Here is a 24195-nt window from a genome sequence, read left to right on the forward strand (position 1 = left end):
CCAACTAACATCTCACCAGTCATGAACAACACGCCCATTATTTCTGATAATGGTCTGTTTCTCACCCTTTATCTACTACATATCCATTCCACAGGGTGGTTATGGAGGTGACATCCCCCTGCCAAATTCTATCAAGATACCCACTTTTTTTCCAAATATGTATTATCATGTGCTGAAAAGGTCCGAAGTTTAAGACAAATTCAGATATGGTCCACTTTCTATAATAAAATTGATCAAAAAGAACCCGAAGTAATTGTGCTTTTATTGAAAATTCTGTTTTGTGCACAAACTTTAAACTTTTTAAAAAAGGTTTACAAAAATAATCTGCAACTGCCACTACTTTTCACTCACAATTCTATGCGTTATCAAATAAAGGTTTCGATATCATAAGAATAACTGCTCTGTTTGTAATTAATGAGGATTTATTGCTTGCTATGCACTGTTTTACTCTATACTTACAGCAATTGATCTCAATATAAGGTAAGCTTACCGTGCATCTATTTGTATGTCTATTCAGGTTAGCTTGTAGATGAGGACTGAACACATCCAAATCAAAGGGATCTACAACACCCTCAAACCTCTGTATCAATTTCTGGTAACGCTCTGTGTACGCACTCTGCGGATAAAAATGCAAATAGTAAAAGTATGGTTAAAAAACCTTGCAAAACATCAATTATAAAAATGCAACGGGTCGGTTTGTAACTGCAAAGTCCCACTGGCTGCCCCATTTTTAGAATGCAAGAAGAAAAAGAAAAACGGAGCACCCGGGAAACCCTGCAAGGATGGCCAAGGATTGTCAGCCACCTTCACCTAATATGGAACTGCAGGGAGTCGAACCTGTGCAGAAGAAAGAGATCAATTACTCCACAGATTTAAGAATGAACAGAAACCTGAATTGTTCACTGAGTACCGTAGAATAAGAAACAAAGTTCAACGAGAGGTTAAAAAGGCGAAGTCTGTTTACTTCAGAGACAAAATTGATGAGTATAAAAATGATTCTAAGAGATTATGGCAACAACTCAAATCTCTTGGCTATAGTACCAAGTCAAAGGTAAAAAATAAAGTTGTTCTTGATATTAATGGTACAATGTGTTTTGACTCAGACAAAATTGCTAATCACATTAATATGTTTTATACCACCATAGCTTCAGAGCTTGTAAAAAACTCCCGCCATCTACTTAATACATTCTGTGCTGACTCAAAAGCTCTCTCTGATTATTACAAAGATCAAGGCGTGCAACCAGATAACTTGATACTTTCTCATGTTACTAAGGAATTTGTTTTAAAAGAACTTAGCAAACTTAATGCAAGTAAAAGTACTGGAATTGATGATATTCCTTCTAGATTTTTGAAGGATGGTGCTTGTGTGCTTGTTGAACCAATAACACATATTGTCAATCTTTCCATCACCACTAATACAGTTCCCAACGATTTCAAATTGGCTCGTGTCAAGCCCTTGTTTAAAAAGAATAGCAGAACTGATGTTGGAAACTACAGACCCGTCAGTATACTCAGTGTCACATCTAAAATCTTGGAAAGAGCTGTATATGTCCAAGTTGAATCTTACTTGAGGGAGAAGAAATTGCTTTATGATTACCAATCTGGTTTTAGAGGATCATGCTCCACAGATACTTGTCTCATCCATCTTACTGATTACATTCGCACTCAAACTTCTCAAGGCAATTATACTGGTATGGTGTTATTGGACCTACAAAAGGCCTTTGACACAGTGAACCATGATATATTATGTCATAAACTTATCGCTATGGGCATTGGTTCTTCATCATGGTTCCGTTCAGATCTTTCAAATAGGCAGCAAATCGTTAGTGTCAATGATGTGAGTCTGATCCTCTAAACATCTCATGTGGAGTCCCGCAGGGAAGTATTTTGGGCCCACTTTTGTTTTTATGTTATGTAAACGATATGCCAATGAGTATTAATTGTAAACTACTTTTGTATGCTGATGACAGTGCTCTCCTCATTTCTGGTAAGGATCCTAGCGAAATTGGTAAATCCCTTAGCAAAGAACTCGATTCATGTAGAGAGTGGTTAACTGACAACAAGCTTTCCCTTCATCTTGGCAAAACCGAATCCATCCTCTTTGGTACTAAACAAAAACTCAATAAAGCTACTGATTTTGTGGTTAAATGTAATGATGAAGTTATTAAATGTGCGCATTCTGTCAAGTACCTGAGTATTTCTCTGGATCAATGCTTGTCTTAGCGATGAAATTGCCTTAAAAAACATTAAAAAATCTAGTGCCAGGCTTAAATTTTTATACAGACAAGGTTCGTTTCTGAATGAAAATCGCGTAAAACATTGTGTTCTGCCCTCATCCAATGTCATTTTGACTATTCATGCACTTCCTGGTACTCGGGTCTCTCTCAAAAACTCAAAAATAAACTCCAAATTATACAAAACAAAATGGTCAGATTCATCCTGAACCTAGACTCCCAGACACATATAGGGCAACAGGAACTTGACAGACTGCGCATGCTTTATGTAAAAGATCGGGTTACTCAACTTAAAATGAATCATGTTTTTAAAATTTTTAATGGCACCTCAGTTTCTTATCTTTCAGACAATTTCAAACTCTTTTCTGATATACATGGCTATAACACTGCTCCAGTGAGTTTAATTTTATTCTTCCCGTACCAAAAGTCAAGCGTGCAATACTTTTTATTTTACCTCTATCCAAGATTGGAATTCACTCCCAAATCATATCAAATCCATCAAAAATCAGAATTGTTTTAAAAGTGCAATAAAGACCTACCTAAGTGAAATCAATTCATAATTTCATGGTATTTTTTTAGTGTTTTTATATATCCTTATTTTTCAATTTCTCTTTAAATATGTATATAGATTGTTTCTTGATTCTGTATTGAATTTAGTGTGCTTTTCTTATTATATAATATATGTTTTTATAATTGGACCCCAATGGAAATAAGCCCCCTTTTGGAGGCTTTCTTGGGTAATCCAAGATTTTAATTCAACATTGTTTGATACATTGTATTTGTAATTTAAAGTTATATTGTATATTCTGTTTTTGCTGTAATTTTATGTTGAATTTTAATCGAATAAAATCAATCAATCAACCTTGATGCACAAATCAGGGCAGGGCAGGGCAGCCTACCTCCCTATAATTCATACTTCAGCCACAGAAATGTGTATAGAAAAAACAAATTATGTCATATGTCATAATTATGTCAGATCTCCAGAAGTACTTTATCACCATTTCCAACATTTTCTTTTTAATTTCTCATCATCAACTTTTCCCGACCACTGCTAGCGTGCTGTATGCTGTTATGTCCGCTTGTTCAGCAAATCAGCATGTTCAGTTCTGAATATTTTACATTAACAATTTCACTGAGTTAACCAATGGTGCCAGTGATCAATATTGGCAAGCTCAAAATGGCAAATTCAGAAGCTAGCGCAGGTTTCCAAATTTATAGCTACGGATTTTCAAGAGTAGAAAACATCAATCAAATTTCTTTTTTTTTTTGCACCCAAATATATCACACATTTTGGGAAAACTTCATACAACTTCCCAACTAATATAGCTCAATGTAACAAAAAAACAAACATTGCCAGTTACTAAAGTTACCTGAGACTTTGACTCCTCATTCCTTCCCGACATGATAACAGTGATAAACCTCAGGTCAAAGAGCATCTGTAGAGCCTGAGACTGAGATACTGCTAGTCTCTTGCTACCTTCAGTACTTTTCTCTTTCACAAGGTCTTCGTACAAAACTACCAATCCAGAGCTGGTATTGCTGACTAGGTTTGATATTGCTGATCTAAATACACAAAATTGATAAAAGAACGATTAACTTTTTAAAATGCTGACCACCAACAACCATCTCATCACTATAACACCACATGTTACATCACTGTTGGTAACCCACATTTTAGAAAGGGTGGGTTTGAGAGGTCCACAAAATGCTTAAAAGGGTGGGTTTGAAAAATTTCTGGTTAAAATACGTGTCCAAATATAAAGGGTGGTCACTGATAAAAAGGGTGGGTTTAGAAGTCAACAATTGCTATCTCAAAGCTTACTGTAATTTCCGATTGAATGACACTGTTACAATGAAACACAAAAAACATTGAAATCCCATTCTGTAGTGTTTGGTCATCTAAAACATCAATATGTAATTCTCTTTGGATGCAAATCTGCACCTCCTGGACCATCATAAGCACTTATCTATGATTAGTAACCACGCTTAGAAAGGGTGGGTTTCGGAGTTTTGGTATAAAGGTTATAAAATAAAACGGGTGGGTTTGTATCACCACTGCCAACTATGGACATCCTTCTTCAAAAATCGAAGGGTAACAATTGCTGTAACTCTATAATTGTATCATCTCAAACATTGCACCCCTATGCTCATTTCATTTGTATGCTAAACTAATTTGTTCTTTCAACAACCCTTCCTATACTTTGATCAGCTCGTAATTGGTGGGAATTATTAGGCTTTTACCACTACGCTGAAAAGTAGATCCACGTTAAGAAGGATATTATTGATCTGCCTGGTCTATATTTTGTATGTTAAAAGAAAGTTGTCAAAGTATATCACTTCAAATATTAATTTGTAATACTTCTGGCGAGGTTTCACATGACAATTTACCAAGTAAAATATATTGATATTAATCTGCGATGTTATAAGGCACGCCGATTATGAGCTGATCAAACTATATACCTTTGTACAGGAGCCAAGTGTTGTTCGGTGACGAATCCACACTTTTCCTGAGCGTATACGACACGTAAACGCAAAATAACGTGAACGCATTACGCGTGAGCGCGTAAAATTCGTCATGCCTAGAACTTTGCATGCGTAAACACGCTCTGTTGACTTCTGTATTTTTGGAGGGAGCAGCTAATCATTGCCGCTCTATTCTTCAGTTTTATTGCCGATATCAACAGAGATACCACCTATCTTCTTGTAAAGTTGAGTGGCAATGACTAACGGACAGTCGTAATGAAATAATCATGTGAATTAGACAATCTTTAGCTTGTTTTCATTGTTGAAAGGGATTCATGTTATGTTACACTGTTTTTCATCACTGAATTACAACTTGCGTCCGGTGCGTCTGCATGGTTAACTTTGCCAGCTAAAGCTACCCTCACGAAGTAAACCACATAGAAAACACGGACGCATCATTGTTAAACGGTGATGAACCATGGTGAAACATGATTGGATCCCAATTTCTGCACCAAGACAATCAATCCTTCTTACCTTGACAGAGCATGTCCACCAACCCTGTTGATTTCTTCACACAGACCATACAGTAGAGATTGCACATACCAAGAACCCTGCAACAGATAATAGAAATACAATATCATAAATAAATCATAATTTGAATTAGACCTTACTTCAGCCAAGAGGTTCTCATTTCCATTGGCACAATTCACTTAACTCCATTATAGCCCAAGAGCTGACCTCAAAATGTTGGGTACGAGTATTAGAAAACCGATTCCTCATAGATAGGCTTGTTTGATAGAGTGCTAATAAATTAATAAGGTGATGAAACAAGAGTTTCCTGCCGACTTATCGTCTGAATGTGCTATCACATACCATCCATAGTGTGTTTATATATTGATTAACAATAAAAAGACATAATTTAACCAAATTTGAAAGACACATGGCAATTCGCATTAAAATGCATGTAATTAAATATTCTTACAGCATTAATTCAAATATTGCTGTTTTCATCAATGACTGAAGCGGCATATAATTGGCAGTTATGGGTGAAACTTTACTATCTGTTCTGTTCTGTTGTAGCATTCAACAAGGCAGTGATGGATAGAGTAGCATATACAATTAATCATACCTTTATGCCGCCCCATGTTCAGTTCTATCTTGTGGTTTTTTGATTTGAAATTACCATCTGATATGCAAAACAGCTTAACTAATTGACAATTATAGATTTGTAAATAAATGGTTCTATTTCAATTTCTAGATTGTCACAGGAATCTTTATTCACTGGCTGCTATATATGTTGTGGATCATTGACAGTTAACAAATCTTTCTCTCCGAGATCAAAATAGAAACAATGGATAATGTAAATTTTCAGCAAATACAAAATGTGATGAAAAACAGATCATCGTCCATTTTGTTTTTGTAAGAGGAGTTAATTTTGCAATAATATATCATTATCAAGATAGTGATAATTCAAGGCTAGTTAGTGCATCAGAAGATGTTTACATCAATCAGACCTTCTGCTTAAATCATAATCTCATGCAGTGAATGATATCTTGGAAGTTATCCAAATGAGAAATTCTTTGTTTACATCTTGTGAGCATGCTGTAACACCAAATTTAGTCACATATATATGACAACTCAACTCAAGCATGATTTCAATTTCTAAGCGATTTGAAGATGTCTTCTGTATTTCTCCAAATATGGCTAGCACAGGCTGCACTTCAACCTCAAACTTATTGAAAGGCGTAGTCTATGTACATATAAACTATATGGCATCACAAGTTGGTCCATACTTTGTGTCTGGAATTAAATGCAACAGGACTATATAGCAATGTAGCTAAAAGTTTTCTACAATTATCCAACAATAATTTGCATCAATATTGTATATAGTATTCAGCTGCTTTGGAATATAAAACCTGTGTTTTGGAAGGACTACATCAGTTTTTACCATTCATAGTAGGAAAGCAGACCAGCCTCTTACACCTGTAGAATAATCTGGTGAGTACATTGTCTAGAGTTCAACTACCACAAAGGGATTTAGATTTCATTTCTAGTTTAGATATCCAAAAATTTAAAAGACCTTGTAGTGGCTTACCCCAGGGGGGTCCACTTATCACTCTCCAGGGGTGACCAAAGCATCATGAATGAATCGTACATCAAGAAATCTGCATTTAGGGTATTTTAGAAAAACGTAGCATGGCATAAAGAATAAAAGTTCTCACCTTTTCAAATTTGTGTTTTTCTAGTTACTATGAAGGGTTTTAGAAAATGACTGATTTACTTGCTTCTAAAGGGGATAAAAAATAATGCCAATACTTGCATTGCACTCTTGTCATCAGACCTTGGAAATACTTGTTCAGGGTGCTTTTTGAGACTTTATAGTCATGCATGATATCCCTGTCAATGACCAATCCTCCCATCCCCCATTGGTTTACGTACCCATAATTTTCTGTGATGAACTTACATTAACTGTAGGCTCATATGGTGATACCTAGATGTAATCTGGTTAATTTTAGATCATATGTTTTATAGTAATTCATATGAAAATAGTATACAAGTACTAACACTTCAAAGGTGCTTGTATGTTCATTGAACCATGATGATCAAAATAAATCCAGAGGCCATACCAAAAGTGTACTTGAGTCCAAGATGGTGCCCAAATTCAACGGGTCATTCCATGCTAATATAAAGCAGAATGAGTGTACACCTGACCTCTTGGATGTTGCTCTACTATTGGTTGTGGTTACCTTTTGTGCCCCCCAGGTGAGAAAAAAGTCAAATTTCCTTTTTTTTTGCCGCAAAAGTTGATCTACTGTACATGTTCACATAACCTCCTTCAATTCATTTACATAATTTGGGATACCAGGATCGTATTCAAATTCATTGAACTTCTAATTAGCCTACTTTTGGATACCTCCACATTTGGCTTTACATAATTATTATTAATGACCTGTACATTGTTTACGTCCTGACGTCATTAGAGCTTGTAACTTGTCTGATGTGAAACACCAAATATTTGTACATTTCTTTCCATTAGTGTTATATCGTGTTGTACCATATAGCATTAGTGTTATTTTTTTATGCACTTCAGTGCAAGATGTCCAGAGTTCGAGACCCAGTGAGGTTGAAAAAAAATGTTCTAGTGATAATAATTGCGGTAGCTTGAAATTCCCTTGGACAAGGAACTAGATACCTAAATATCTCAGGTTACCTGAATGTTACTTGGGGCTGATCCTGGTTACAGTGGTTAGGCCTATGTGTTGGTAGACTAGGAGAATGAACCTATACCGAGCTGCGTTCTTTCATTCAACTGAATGATTTTTTGTTTGTTTTAAAAAGGGTCGGTCAGTATGTAATGACATTGACCTTTGACCCCATATATTGAATATTTTGATGGAATATATAGACTGTAGTAATAACCACTGAAGATGATATTTTATTTTTTCTAACCACATATGTATAAATGATACCATATACCGTACTTGATTACGTAACAGAATTAAAATCAAATCAATAAACTAGGGACACTGCCAAATCACACAAAAAGGCAGGCCATTTAAATTACAGCAAAGGCCATGTTTAAAACGTCAGAGAACAGCTAAACTACATGATGCATATGTCTAGTTTTGGGCAGGAATAAACACTAGGTTCTGGGACTGCCTTTGGTAAAATATGAGACTTAACATTAAACTTGTTTTCAAAAGGTCATGTTTATGTAATTGAAGTAGCACACCATACATGTAGAGAGGCTCTAGATTGAAAAAAAAATTGAATTTCAAAAGGTTTGTTTAATTTTAAAATGAGACACAGTATAGCAACTCACTCACACGCTTACTGTTCCGCAACATTGTATTTAGTAAAATTTTTAGTGCTTTTTGCCTAAATTCTCCTTTTTTCATACATTTTTGGTACTTTTGATCATATATACCATCCACGCATGCGCATATTTATTTATTTTTTTGGCAACAATTTCTACTGTCCTGACTATGACCTTTCATACCATACCAATAATAATAATTTTTTGTTTTTGTTTCATTCTGGAAGTAATTTTGATTCTTGTTTCCACCTTATGTGCTCGCCTCTTATGATTTTCACACCATTTTTGTTTGTCGTTAAGGCCTATTGTTAATTAATTTCAAAGACAGTCCCTTTCCTCATCTGTTAACCCTAACCCAACTAGGACTCACTAAAGCTCACTATTAAAGCGGCTCTGCGTGCATGGATTCCACAGGACTTGATGACGCAATCAGACCAAGTCATATATACCCAGGGAATCGTTGGCCGGGCCAACGTCATGTGTAGCTACATGCTGGGGATCTTCTGTGTGGCATGCGAGGGGTCCGAGGTTCGAATCCCGGGGGTGCCAAGTGACTTTCTTCCTCATCTTCTCTCCTTTTTCGTTCCTTCTTTCCCTTCCGATAGCACAAAAACCACGGGTAGGGTTAGGGTTAAGCTATATGCATGTTTTTCCTATATGCCTCCTTAACCCTAACCCAACTAGGACTCACTAAAGCTCACTATTAAAACCGCTCTGCGTGCATGGATTCCACGGGACTTGATGACGCAATCAGACCAAGTCATATATACCCAGGGAATGCGTTGGCGGGCCAACGTCACCTGTGTAGCTACATGCTGGGGATCTTCTGCGTGGCATGCGAGGGGTCCGAGGTTCGAATCCCGGGGGTGCCAAGTGACTTTCTTCCTCATCTTCTCTCCTTTTTCGTTCCTTCTTTCCCTTCCGATAGCACAAAAACCACGGGTAGGGTTAGGGTTAATGGATACATTTCTTCTTTCACAATTATCAAGTGAATATACTCAGATTACCTCATACCAAAAACAGGGCTTGCAAACTGCTTTGGGACTTACTTCTGCTTCTTTTTATTACACATTTCATAATTGTCAGTGTACATATAGCAATGACTTGATGCAAATGAGATTACGTAATTCGAAGTGCTCTAATAATAACGGTTATGTGTTTTGAAAGACAAAAGCACAAACTTGTATTTATCATAAGTAATAGTCATCAAGGTCATGCTTAAGGGGTACTACACCCATTGCATTTTTTGTGTGTTTTTTGCATTTTTGAAAAAAATAAGAAAAAAAAATGGACAAAGTGGTATGCAAAATGAAGGGGCAAATCTTCTCGATCTTTTGGTGGCATCGATATCAATGTAGCTTACATGCTTTTCAAGGTAGAAGCCAAAAAGAGGTACATCAGTCATGTACCTCTTTTTGGCTTCTACCTTAAAAGCATGTAAGCTACATTAATACCGATGCCACCAACAGAACGAGAAGATTTGCCCCTTCATTTTGCATACCCACTTTGTCCAATTTTGTTTTCTTATTTCTTCACAAAATGCAAAAAACCGCATAAAAAATACAATGGGTGTAGTACCCCCTTAAGCAGAGATAAATAATAGTTGTGGAAATATATTGACTGTCCCTTGTAAAACCAAGTATTGTCCAAAATACCATGCAAATCTCAAATATCAAAAGGAAACAAAAATACATGTGATCAAGATTGCTATTAGCTTGGTTCCGTTGTTTTTGTCACATATTCTTACTTATTCAAATCAGTCAGTTCCATTTATATATTGACAAGTTAATGTTGTTAAACCATCTAGTTAGAAATTGGAAAATGGGTGCAGTGGCTATTGATATATCTAAGTAAATCAAATTATTTATTTGCATTTCTTTCTGTCTATTTTTACAGGTTTTCTGAGATGGCAGTGTTGTGGCTTCTAATCTTGATTTCCATCTTCCACATCTTTAATGCACAGAATACACCAGATGGAAGTCAACCTAACTCATGTAACTCATGTTGCCAAGGCCAAGCAGGTCTGCCAGGGGTCCCTGGTGTGCCGGGGTCATCGGGGTCTAACGGCTTGCATGGCAGAGACGGCTTGAAAGGAGAAGCTGGAATGAAGGGAGAAGTTGGAGAAACTGGGGCAGTTGGAGAAACTGGTGCTGTTGGAGAAAGGGGCCCAGCTGGCCCTCAGGGAGAGCCAGGTTTACGGGGCTTGTCTGGGAAAACGGGACCAAGGGGATTGGATGGAAGATTAGGTGCTGATGGCCAACCAGGAGCAGATGGACAACCAGGGCCAATTGGACCAAAGGGGGATCGAGGGGACTCATCACTCCAAGAGAGACAATCGGCATTCTTTGTTTATAAAACAACCTCACAAACAGGAAACTCAAATGCAGTATTGACTTTTAACCATGAGCAAACAAACATAGGGTCTCATTATGATATGAATACTGGCTTTTTCACATGTGTGATACCTGGAACTTACGTATTTACATTCTCACTAAATATTCACACTTCTGACACTTGGATTGAGCTTGTGAAAGACAGGAATAGGATTGTAAGTGCATTTACTAGGGATACTACCAGCAACAATTACTATCAGTCTGGTAACACAGCCATAATTCAGTTGTCAGCTGGAGAACAGGTTTGGCTTAGGTTTCAGCGTGGTACAGTGTACAGTGATAGTGCTAAAATGACATCATTTTCTGGCTTCTTACTCTATGGTGAATAATCATTATCAGTGAAGTGTCAAATTCTTTGAAGAGAAAAGCTAAGAATCTGATCTGGTATTGGACATGCTCAATATTGGGAAAGTATTGATTCGGAAGAAAAAACTAATAGCTTTAAGGATGTTCATGATCACAGGCTCTGTTGAACTTAGCTATTGATAAGATGGCCAAAGTATTTGAATTTGTAGTGACAATATAAAAAACAATATATCTATACCTGTTGCCTGACAGATTATCCATTCATCAGTTATTGTCATATCGGAACAAAATGTTTATTTGAAGTTGGACTAATCATCACTGCATATAACAGTTATTTCCTCAGTAAACAGGAAAAGCAATTCATTGAGGTCAGGGTTCTTTTTTATACTGTCATGCATGTTCAAATCCTATATTGTGCTGAGTTTACCATATCATTCTGAGAAGCAAAGCACAAACAAGATATTTTGACCTATAAAAATATGCATTTTATTCAAGGCAGCTATCATATTATCATTATGTGAGTCCAACAATATCATTGTACAATGGCTGCCTTGTGTTGGATTTGGACAAATATGTGATAATGAATCACTAAACAGAGTTTTAACTTTGTATTCTGTGTACTGTTAATTGTATGATCACAATCAATTATTCCTTCTCTCAAGTCGGCTAAGGGAACACAATTACTAAAAATAATGAAAATATTAGAGTTATGTGAGCAAAGGAATTCCTCGATCTGAGAGTTGCTTTGAGAGCACTCAAATCGATGAAATGTCCAGTTTGAGAGTCTCTCAAATCCAGGAAAACCCTCATTTGAGAGTACTCACAGATCGAAGAATTGTCCAATATGAGAGTCTCTCAAATCCATAAAATAGCTCGTTTGAGAGTTACTCTCAAATCGAGGAATTCTGCCAAATGAGAGTGATAGCGCCCTCACCATATCTGGCGACAATTCATACGAGCTGCATTTATGAAAACAACGAGACGATTTCCGTATTTTTAAAGTTCAAATTTAAAAATATCATATCATGATATCAATTTATAATTTATTACTCCTCAAGCCGAAGTTACCAGGTAAAATTAAATTGTATCATGATCACGGACGGTGTAGTACTATTGTCAAAAGGGAAGAAAAAGAATGCGGTTTCTTTATCGCAAGTTCCGTGTTTCAACAACCAAAGCCAAGGCGTTAGCATACATGTTGTAAGCTTACTGAATGACTGACTCACCCTGCAATGCCAATGGCCAATGCTCTGCCGATGAGAACCCAACGACGACGTAAGTTCCAATATTTTTATGATCTAATTGAGTACTAATTCATAAATAATTATGCAAAGTGAACCCAAACAGTAAAAATGTTATCCCATATCGAACAATTAAATATCAACTTTTAATATCTTTCTTTAATTTTTACAATAACACGTTAACACTTCATTTCGTGATCCTGAGTGGTAGCCTAGCATCTTCTAAGTTATGATATTTTTCAGTAGATATCCACGAAAAAAGCTTATTCCCATAAGTTTTGTTGATTCCGATTTTGCGTTTGCGAGTTAAACATGATTATGTGTACGTCACTGCTCATGGCATTGGCCACTGTTGTAATTTCGTTCTGGTATACCAGAACGAAATTCAAATTTGGCAATATTTTTGCTATAGCCAAAATAACAATTTCTCGATCATGAGAGGATGTACCTTCTGTGTCAGCATACTTTTCATAGAATAACACAATCGCGCGACCTGCATGACCGAATCTTGACCTTGCCTAGCAACGATCGTGTGATTGGTCAATTCTCAAAAGCTGTGTTTGTGCCGTAAGCGCCGGTCTTTGCGTAGACTACGCCCGACGCAAATAACTGTGCGTACCAAAGTTGGCTCTCATGATCAAGAATTTAATATTTTGGCTATAAGCGAATTAATCTGCAAGAAATATTCGTACATAAACATTATGTAGCCAGAGGTATCCAGTGGTATAAAAATCTCAACTTTTTTTGAGAGAAGTGGGGGATGAGGCTGTACGTGGATCACAAAATGAGGCTGTGTGATCCCCCAGCACAGCATCATCCCCCAACTTTTCTCAAAAAAAGTTGAGATTTATATATCACTGGAAACCTCTGGTTACATTTATGTTTATTATGTACAAAATATTTCTTGCAGATTAATTCGTTTAGCAAAGATATCTTGAAATTTGAATTTCGTTCTGGTATTCCAGAACAAAATTACAACACATTGTCTATGGAGCAGTATATACACATAATCATGCATAATCGGAATCAACTGACATTTTGGGAATAAGCTTTTTTCATGGATATCTACTGGAAAATGTCGTAAAAAGAGGATGCTAGGATCACGAAATCGGAAATACTCCTTTTATGCTTAGGCCCTTCACAATTGATTCTGAGTTTACTGTTCATGATTTAAAAAATAGGACAAGGTGACTTTTAATTATTAATTATCTATTATTTTCTTTATTTAGTAGGCCTATCACAACTAATTATCAACCCGTTTTGACGAAGTTGACATTAATTATTTTATTAATATGCTTACTTTTACACATAGTATATTAGTGCAGTTATGCTGTTTGTTTATTCATCATTATTGTTGATATATTATTCATGTTAGAAAGTAGCAAGTAAAAGTCATTAAAAGTTATTTTTTAAAGGAGAAAATCCAAAATTAAAATAATATAATTAAATATAAATTTAGCAATTTTGTTGTGTCCGAGGGCGCAAGATGGAACAACTAAACCCTGGCAAAAAAAAACAATGAGACGAAGCGATCTATGATCGTGAGTGACGTCATGCCGACCAAGAAATTAAATAATTATTGTAATTTGTAAAACTCGCCCCAAAGCTCGTTACTTTTGCAGACAGCTTAAAACAAGAAAAGTGTGTCGTGCCTGTAATAATTTGTCATTTACATTGAAGTACGGTATCAGTATCACACTACATTGTACACAACCCGGTACACAAAGAACCCTGACAAAGAAAATGTGTGAGCTTTACTTCCTTTTTACAGGCTCCCGGTTTTATAGTCATGATCAGTGCAAGCTTAAATCTTCAATATAAATAAAATGATATTTCTGTGTACAAAAAAATGTAATTATTCAAATGATGCTTTCTTCTGAAATTTGCCATTCTGAACTTGCTCGAGAAGTCTAGTCACAAATTTGCTCACCAATTAGGTTCACATTTGAGGCTAGAGAGTAGAGATCATTGCATTCAAAATCGAGTCGGATTCACTGAAGCATGATGCCACTCACACCGCAGCCGATCGCGACACAACAAGTGGGTGTTTGTTTTTATCATACCACTAAGGTAAACATCAAAGAACACCGCTAACCTAATATATTTTCGTATCTTGTCAGTGAGTGCGTATTTTACGCTTTATATCTAGTCAGTGAGAGCGTATTTCGCAAGGCCGATACGCATGTACGGCGAGGTAAGCGTATAAAGGCGAATCGCGTAAACCGGTAGCGTAAAATGCACGCAACCTGTAATACGCGGAACAGTCATCTATTTTTGTAATATTTTTCCTATTTAGCAGGAATTAAAATGTTTAAAAACGTAATTATTTCAATATTTAGAATGACTTAGTGGTATGATAAATTCGTTATTAGGTTCAGCGTCGGTTTGGTACGGAAAATTATTGTGCGCTCAGTGTCATACTGGGTTCAGCCTTCGGCTTCACCCAGTATGACACATCGCGCACGATAATTTCCCGTACCATACCTCCGCTTCACCTAATAACTAATAATATTATTATTTATTGTTCAGTGGTGATTTTACACAGCAGTTTGCTTGGCAAGAAAATACAGTACTAATTTATTCTTGTTATGTTGTCTTTTGCAGACTTGCCGGTTATATGATGCATCTACTGTGTACAGCAGTCAAAACACTACTATGAAGGGCCTACTTATACATGTGTTGTCGCAGACTGTGATTCTTCTACTGGACACCTTCTCAGCACCTAGATGTTATTGTGAAGAAGCTTCTCTTCAAGAGTCCAACATGAGGCAACCAAGGAGCTATATTTACATGTTTGTGTGGCCATGGTAAATACATATTATCGGTACCAGTATTTTGGTGGTTTTTTTTTCAGTTTCTTCATTTATTATCCTGCCTGAATGACATTGTCAGATGTAAATCACCTTCCCATATTATGTTGTATACAAGTCATTCCGACAGGATAATAAAAGAAGTGGAAATACAAGTGTAATTTTTCACATTCAAAAAGGTTTGAAAATCACAGACAACCGATTATGTAGCAGGAAACACTTGTATTTTTAACAATGTTATGTTGCCCCAATAAATTTCAAGACAAATCACAAATGCGATATACCTCAAAAATACAGTTATACTGTATAATGTAGGCATCAAACTTACATGCATATATATTATATTATCAGAACAGACATCAAATTTATAATCTAAAATATTCTGAACTGATAATGTAATAAACACTTAAATGTGTATATAATACATGTTAATGATTTCTAAAATACATTTTGTCATATTCAGTTTTTTAGTGGCTTTTTAGTTTGACCTTTTCATTGTTTCTCAGCTGATCTATTTCTGTATTAATTTTGCTGAAAATATAAAATCGTAATTTTGTATGTTGATCTGGTCATTTTCAAAATCAATGTTGTGAACTTCAAAAACTAAACATTTAAATTGTTTAAATCTGATCTTACTATAATGCTTCCCGACTTTTGTTTCCATTCCAAAAGTTTTATATACTTTGGACTTAAACTTGGGAAATAATGAAGTTGGAAAAGGGGCATGTTCTCTTCCATTACTCTGCCCTTAAAGTCATATTTTCGTAATTGTACAATATTTTGAAAAAACCTTTTACACTGTCAATAAGTAATACAGAACTAAACATGATGTTATTTAATTTTTCAATTAATCCACAAATATTTGGATTTAATTCACTACCGGTAATGTGTGTAAATTCCAAATTCGCAAGACATTTTAAGGAGACCCTGCACAAATGCTAAAGGGTTACCTTCCAGTGCAAGTGTGAATGTACAAACGAATGAACAAACTGAAGGACACAAGTACCGGTACTGCTTGAGCTGGCTTTGTCACTGAAAATACCAGAAAACAAGTCACATTTATGATGAATTAATTATTATGCCAAACAAATGAGGTAAAACAAAGAAAATTGCTATTTCATTCTATGAGTGCCAACAATGCGTGTATTATAGCTCACCAACCTTATACAAAACCATGCCTAACTCAATTTAGCAACAAAATTGAGCATTTGCACCAATGTCTTGAATTGGTTTGGTTGATGATTGTATTCATATTAAATTTAAGAAGACTTAAGGTAAAGGTAAACATTCTAAATTTCTTTTTTTTTGATTTACAGATGATATGTGCCATACAAGCTATGGAGAAGTGTTCCGCATTATATTCAATATATTGGATCGGGAAAGGGAGACAAGACAAAGTCTATTATCATCATCAAAGAGGTTAGTACACCTGGTATCACATACCATATTCCCTTGTTTCAAGTGAACTGTGAATTGTGTGCATTTTTTGTACTGCTGACTGAAACAAAAAAAATCTCAAACAGTGCATGTACAGTTAAATGCAATTTTGTGTGATACACACAAAATACACTGTAAAATATGCACAATAAATGCGCATGTATGCGTCGCATCATACAAGTTGAATCCACGCAGAGCACCACAAACTTCCGACAATCATGCAAGATGCTAACTGCTGCTTGTCCGAGAATTTTTTGTATAACAATATATAATATATTTAGTATAAAATGGGCAAAATCCCTCAAATTAATACCATATTGAGGTTTTTTTAGCTAGTTATTTGCTATGCAATATTTCTTCACTAAAGTGTTACTATAAAATGCTCCAATAAAGTGTTACAATTTTAATGTGACACCTGGGCCTCATGGAAGAACATATGATACCTTAAAACATCCACTGAATGAGTAATCCAGGCAAAAGAAGAAAGAAAACAAACAAAACAAAAACTATCTAGATGCACATGTCAAATCAGAAAGTGACTTCGAGCTTTTTGATAACTTAGACATGGACCAAACTGTGAATCAGGTGTCCTTTGCTCTCCTCTCTTCTCTCCCTTCCCTTTTCTTTGCCCACTCTATCCTCCCACTGTACAAGTTAATATCTTTTGCTCTGAAGTCTTTTAAGACTTAAAAGTTAATCAATTAATATTAAAAATATAATGTTGCAAGATAATAAAAAACAAGATTTATTTAATTCAGGCCTCGAAATAAGAAGAAAAATCCAAGGGTCCTTTGAAATTTCAAGGGTCCTCACCAATTTTCAAGGGTCCGACCCCGGACCCTTGCCTTTGAAATTTCAAGAGAGAGAATTAGCTACGGCGATCACAGTATGTATATTGTAGAAAATTGAAAACCCGGGTTGAAAACTTGAAGGGAAAGAAAAATGAAGTGTACCCCAGGGAGCGGGATGTATCATGTGAACCAGATTTTCCTGTGGAACAAAAAAACTAGGATTTTCTGCTCTTTGCTTGGTACAATTTTTATGGGTCACGCGGACCCGTACCGTAGGAAATTTGCGGGTCCGCGCCTACTTTCATGGGTATTTGACACAAGGGCGCGCTTTATTTCGAGCGCTGATTTAATTCCTATAACCTGGTTTTAAATATTTAGGCTACACATGAATTATAATGATTCCTTTTGTGTTTTTATGACAGGATGTGTCAAATATCAACGCTGCATTGAAGAGTGGTGAGCTGCCTCATCTTGTAATATTCAACGAAACCAACTACATTGTAGGAGATAGTGTGAACATACAGTGTATGGATAGCTCTGCAGGTGCCTTTCTCCAACTGATTGCCTTGTAAATGTATTTGTGTATATTCTCAGTTATCCAGGTATAAAAAATATCAAATAATTTAAATCTATATTTAAATTGTCAACTTGATATCTTGTATTATGTGTTTCAATTTGAGTACCTGTAATAGTCTGTAACCTGTTGTGTACTGCTGGGGACAGGGGAGTGATAACCCTCTGAAAAAAATCAACATTGAACTTGAATAGCCTTGTGTGCATTTTTGCCTGAAATATGTGTAGTGTAAAATATACAAATTTTGCATGCTTTGTGTCACCTGACTAAGAAAACGTCACTGAAAATTACCTATAATTTAGGGTTATAATATTGAGAAACCAAAACTTTGCATGATGATAAATTCCTCAACAAAAAAAAATGGGTTCTCATTATTTATAGTCCTAAATCAAGATACAATTTTCTACTTTTATTAGTCAATTGCACACAAAGCATGTGGTATTTAACAGTATTGCAGGCAAAAATTGCACTGGGCTATGGAAGAACAAATTGAACATCATGAACAATGTCATACTTTTTTAATGGGGTGATTGTGTCCCTGCATGTACCCGACTGTCTAACATTCATCCCACCAATGGTTGATTTAAGTGACAATTACCAATAATTACAGAACAGTTTTCGAAATGGATTCAAAATTTCATGTCAGACATTTAGGCTGTGTTAACCTTAAGATATACTGGGGTTTTTTTTGTAACTTAACTGTTCATGCAAGATATATTTTTAGAAGTTTCTAGATTTCAAAAAGTGTACCAAAAACAAATTTTGAGTTTCCAGTGTTTTTGAAAACTATATAATTGAGCCTATACCGGTATATAAACTATAAAAAGTCTGATGTTTTTATGGTCTCAAAATCAATGTTTTACCCCCCAGTATTTTTGGATTACTTCTCCATTTACATTTCAATTGTAAACATCTTAAAGAAAACAACTAACCCCCCCTTAAATAATGGCCATTATTAAAAAACAGGCTATTGAATTACAAATCTGTAAAATACGTTGGAAGCAGAATTTATTTCTGTGCATTTTAACACCTCATTTGATACGATAGCCCAGAAAACAACTGAATACCTGAGTGGAAGAAGAGCCCAACTCCATCAACACTTTTTTTGAGATACTAACAAAAAACACACTATTTGGAAAAGTTTTAAGAGATAGACTGTTTTTGAGTACTGGTACATGAACATTTATAAACTGGCCTCAAAAAGAAACTTATAATTTTTTACAAGGTCATATCTTAAAATCCTCTGCATAAAAATGAACAAAAATTGCACACAGGATTACTTCAATAGTCTACTCTAAACACATGTCAGTAACCAAGCAGTTGTCCAACTGACACATCCGGAACAGCTTCCGGGATCACATTCACAGGCGAATAATTGGAACCCAACAAAGGAAATCTGTTGGGATGTGAATTTTGGTCCAGAAAGGTATTCCATGTCAGTGCATTTTGCTGTTGTGTCAGTTGAACAACTGCTTGGTTACTGACATGTGTTTAGAGTAGAGTATTGAAGTAATCCTGTGTGCAATTTTTGTTCATTTTTATGGAGAGGATTTTAAGATATGACCATGTGAAAAATTATAAGTTTCTTTTTGAGGCCAGTTTACATTATAACATACCTTCAAAATGATATAGGCCTATGTTGCAATGACAACGGTACAGGTCTTCTAAGATATGATAAACTCATTTTGGTAAAATGGAGTTGAGTCCTTCTTCCACTCAGGTATTCAATTAAACACAGGTCAATTTAATGTAGTGAGGTCCAGATTTGAAAATTGCACTTGTAAAAACAACAATGCAAAAACACTCTGGGATATCTTTACAGAGATTTCCATCCATTATATTGAATACAAATCAATAGAATTTACTGCAACTTTCAAATCTTGGGTTACATTGATTTAAATGTATGCCATGATGTCAATATTTAGATAATTGCTACAAATGAGGTGTTAAAATGTGCAGAAATAAACACATTTTACAGATTTGTAATACAGTTGCCCATTTTTGAGTAATGGCTGTTATTTAAGGGGAGGGGGTAGTTACTTTTGTGAGATGTTTATATATTTACTATAGCTTGCATGAATAATTAAGAAGTTTTGGCAACTCACAATTACAGTATTTCTGAGAGGTAGACTTGCCAAAACATTATAAAAACTGTTTAGCAATTAAACACATTCATTTATCACTCTGTAACATGTTTAGAAGGTAAACAATGTGTAAATTGCTAAACATTTGTGTTTATATCATCCATCAATTTTATGTATTTGTATTAAAATGTTTAATAAGTCATGTAGAAAGAAAAAATGTGTTTAAATAAGTCAAACATCTTTTTCAATGAACGTTGATACTGAAATAGCTAAATATTTAAAGTGTTTAGAGTATATACACCAATGTGTGTACTTTGTACATGTGTTTAATTTCAACTGTATTTTCAACATTGTGTTTAGTATTGGTAAAGTAAATACCTTGCTGTGTTTAAAAATTATTACAGCCTGATAAACACTTACATGTACATGTGTTTAATTAATAAATGCAATGTGTGTTTATTTTAATAAACAAAGTGTTGATAACTTAAACAGAATGTTTGGTTTAGTGTCTATTTGTGTCTGAGTGCAGTGTTCGTGATATTAAACATGTTTAATACTGCAACACTAAATGTGTTTATCCATTACGCAGAGTGTGTAGGTTGTAAACACACCATGGAAGAAATAAACACATTTGCGTTTTAAAAGTGTTACACCTTCATATCTGGGGTGATTAAATAAGTGCTTAAAACCTAAACGTTTGGATTTACATTGTAGGTGTTTGCTAGAAGTATATGATGTGCATGTATAAAAGGCTAAAAGCTATAGATTAAAATTAAATCAATGCCCCTATATTATCGCACTCTTGTCATCACTTTGTAAACATGTTTAAATGTGAAACATGTTTGAGTATGAGGGTTAATGTTTATAGACCTTCGAATGAATGAAGAAAGAAACAAACATGGTTTTCCTATTCATTCTGCCTTCAAACAGATAATTAGCACGATTTTATATGAAAAAAAAAAAAAAAAAAACAAATGAAGGAAAGAAAATCAGTTCAAAACTGTTTAATATATCGGCCTATTATACAAAAATATCCAAAAAGCAGGCAAAATAGACAACTTGAAGGAATGGTTTGTGGAATTAAATTGAAAGAAAGTCACTGAAAGAGAGAAAACAAAATAAGAAAAAAATATATTTTATTTTTAATTTTGATGCAGAAGGTTATCCCCTTTACAAAGATGTTTAAATTATCTTATGAAATGGCTACAGCCTGACTAAGCACACGGCAAAAACCGACCCACTTTCTATGCTTCCAAATCTGGGTATTTGATATACCTAGATATGGAAGACCTATGTGTGCGCGTGAATAGGAAAAATAACGAGTTATTTATATGAAGCTTAAAAACCAGTTTGTGGAAAAAAATGCCTGAAATATAGTCTGTCCACATAGAAGTACAAAGTAAATAGACCTCGGAAACTGGAGGTATGAGAATAGATATTTCAGTGCAATGCTTCTTGGCACGCCAACTGCTGCGCGATTTGTGCACCACGCTCTTTATGCGTCGCGTCGCGCTCGCGTGTGACGCAAAGCATCGACCCCCGATGCCACAGATTTGGTTTGTACTTTTGTGGACAGACCTTTTTTGTAATGTGTAAATTTAGATTTTTAAAAGTCCCCAAATGGGCTGAAGATGCCTAAAAGTGTGGAAAGTATGACTTTATAAAAGAAGGAATTCGGGCAAAAGAAGAAAAGGTGGCATCTCTGATATCGGAAATTACTGGGAAATACTTACATTGAAATTACTAGTATGGCAATTTAGAAATATCGTATAGTTAATTTGTTCGTGTTTTCATATCAAATAATTTTAACACATTTAAAAAATGCCACTCATCCAAAACAGATTTAATTAAATTTATATTTCCTTAAAAATGCGTTTGTGACAAGGGTTTACACAATAAACATTTCAATAGAGATAGGAAATATATGATTTGATATAATTCAGGGTTGACCATATATTGCCAAATACAATCATATGAAGAGCTCTGTTGCAAAAGCCCTTACATCCACCTCTGGCTTAGACTGTCCCACAGTCTCGGTTCGATCCGGCCTGAATAATGAAACGATAGGCCTACATAATAACATAATAGCCTATCAAAATATGCCATAGTCCTTCACCCCCCGATTCTAAATACACAGCGCCCAAAACCAATTCACAGCGCCCAAAACCAATTCCTCTTTTACACAAATTGATGCCACTACACTAATCACACCTATATTGAACGCTAAATTTCAGTGACCGCTCCCCACGTTGATTTTTAATGCTATGTAATCACATTACCAGTCGTTCTCCACGGACCCGAGGGAGGGTCTACCTCTGGCTGAAATTGAGTTATTGGCATGACATTATAGTGTGGGTAAAAATACACATTTTGGTGGTTGTTTGATCTTCATACCACCTTCCCTTCTGGAGATATCATATATTTCCGTTTGAGAAATCTTAAGAAATTTCCGAAATCTGAACTTAAGGGCTGGGGTATGAACGTTTGGACAGTATTTATTTTGGGACAATAGAGCACATCAGACATATCGAATTGCATTCTGAATATGAAGAATGTCATTCTGATATCACAGGGCCGCAGCAAGGTTGAAAAATGTGGGGCGGCCATCACAAATGTGGGGCGGTCAAAATACAAATATACGCCAATATTGAAATAAAGATATAAAGAAAAACATAACAAATTTCTCAAAAAGTGGGCGACCATGGCATCCCGGCCGCCCTGCTTGCTTACTGACCCTGTGATATCAAATAATCTTGATTTTTGAAATTAGCAATTTAATACACATTTATGGCAAATCATTAAAAATTGATATTTTTGATATTTAACAGTACTTGAAGTAAACTTTATAAATCTGATGATTTATACTTAAAGTGTATGTAGGTGGGATGAAAAGCCGACGATCAATTGAAAATTTTGACCTTTCGTATTTGAAGATAATGGATCTTTTTTCCCAAAACACCAAAAAAATTAGGTCTTTTGGGGAAAAAATCCATATCTTCAATATGAAAGGTCAAAATTTTCAATTGACCGTCGGCTTTTCCTCCCTGCTACATACACTTTAAGAATATATCATTAGATTTAAATAATTTACTTCGAGGACTGTTATATCAAAATTTGAAAAATATCAAATTTTTATAATTTGTCATAAAATTTGTATTATATTGTGATTTTTAAAAATGAAAATTATTTGATATCAGAAAGACATGCTTCAGATTCAGAATGCAATTCGATAGGTCTGAGGTGCTCTCATGTCCCACAAAAAATACTGTCGAAACGTTAATAAACGCTCATTTTGGATCCCTCAAAATGAATATAAAATTTTAGGAAAATGATTTTTGATGTCTAATAGTAGCCTTGAATGTTCTTTAACTATTATAACCAAATATAAATATATTATTTTTTAATTTGAAAAAGAAAGTCATCTTAGTTTATGTAAGAAATAGGTGCTATTATTTGTGTCGACAGCCTGACCATGCACACGGCATAAAACCGATCCACTATTAATGCTTCCAAATCTGGGTGTTTGATATACCTAGATATGGACGGATGATGTTTGATATACGTAAAGCTATTTAATTTCGCTAGTACTTAATTTCGCTAATTGCCAATGATCACCATTTTTGTGGGTATTTAATTTCACTAATCCAGCAATTTATGTGTACAATTCAATGTAAAACTGTTCAATTTGCGGGTATTTAATTTCGCGAATCAAGGCTTCTAGCGAAATTAGCGAAATTAAATCCCTAGCGAAATTAAGTGGTTTTACAGTACCTAGATATGGACGGATGACATGTTTGAATGCTGAACATGTTTGAGTATATTGAGGGATAATGTTTATAGACAAAAACATGCTAAAAAGACAAAGCAATGTTTTGTTAAAATTAAAAGAAAGTTACTGAAAGAGAGAAAGAAATATATTATATTTTTTAATTTGAAAAGGAAAGGCATCTTACTTTATGTAAGAAATAGGTGCTATTATTTGTGTCGACAGCCTGACCATGCACACGGCATAAAACCGATCCACTATTAACATGATTAATGCTTC

At 35.1% G+C, this 24195-nt stretch overlaps 2 protein-coding genes and 1 long non-coding RNA gene across 4 annotated transcripts in view; 2 read left to right on the forward strand and 1 right to left on the reverse strand.

The window, feature by feature from the left end:
* Positions 1 to 24195, reverse strand: part of LOC140159445 (conserved oligomeric Golgi complex subunit 1-like) — a 177214-nt gene that overhangs the window by 111549 nt on the left and 41470 nt on the right. The window contains exons 23-25 of the mRNA XM_072182923.1: positions 5232 to 5308; positions 3605 to 3797; positions 491 to 616 (exon numbers count right to left, since the gene is read on the reverse strand). Of these exons, the coding sequence (XP_072039024.1) occupies positions 491 to 616; positions 3605 to 3797; positions 5232 to 5308 (396 nt within the window). The remainder of the gene's footprint in view (positions 1 to 490; positions 617 to 3604; positions 3798 to 5231; positions 5309 to 24195) is intronic.
* Positions 6638 to 11911, forward strand: LOC140158742 (complement C1q tumor necrosis factor-related protein 4-like). Its single transcript, XM_072181950.1, has 2 exons — positions 6638 to 6695; positions 10411 to 11911. The coding sequence occupies exon 2, from the start codon at positions 10421 to 10423 to the stop codon at positions 11234 to 11236; it is 816 nt and encodes a 271-aa protein (XP_072038051.1). The 5' UTR covers positions 6638 to 6695; positions 10411 to 10420; the 3' UTR covers positions 11237 to 11911.
* LOC140158743 (uncharacterized) lies at positions 12248 to 18928 on the forward strand. Of its 2 annotated transcripts, none has more exons than XR_011859823.1 (3): positions 12248 to 12488; positions 15059 to 15261; positions 17915 to 18928. It is a non-coding gene; the product is annotated as an uncharacterized lncRNA (long non-coding RNA). The 2 variants fall into 2 exon arrangements; XR_011859822.1 differs by lacking the exon at positions 17915 to 18928 and adding an exon at positions 16581 to 16642.

The sequence above is a fragment of the Amphiura filiformis genome, chromosome 8, assembly GCF_039555335.1.
Source record: "Amphiura filiformis chromosome 8, Afil_fr2py, whole genome shotgun sequence".
Classification (NCBI taxonomy): Eukaryota; Metazoa; Echinodermata; class Ophiuroidea; order Amphilepidida; family Amphiuridae; genus Amphiura; species Amphiura filiformis.

Bases quoted from the DNA above. Each gene is read 5' to 3' on its own strand.
- LOC140158742 (XM_072181950.1), top strand. From the start codon at position 10,421: ATGGCAGTGTTGTGGCTTCTAATCTTGATTTCCATCTTCCACATCTTT.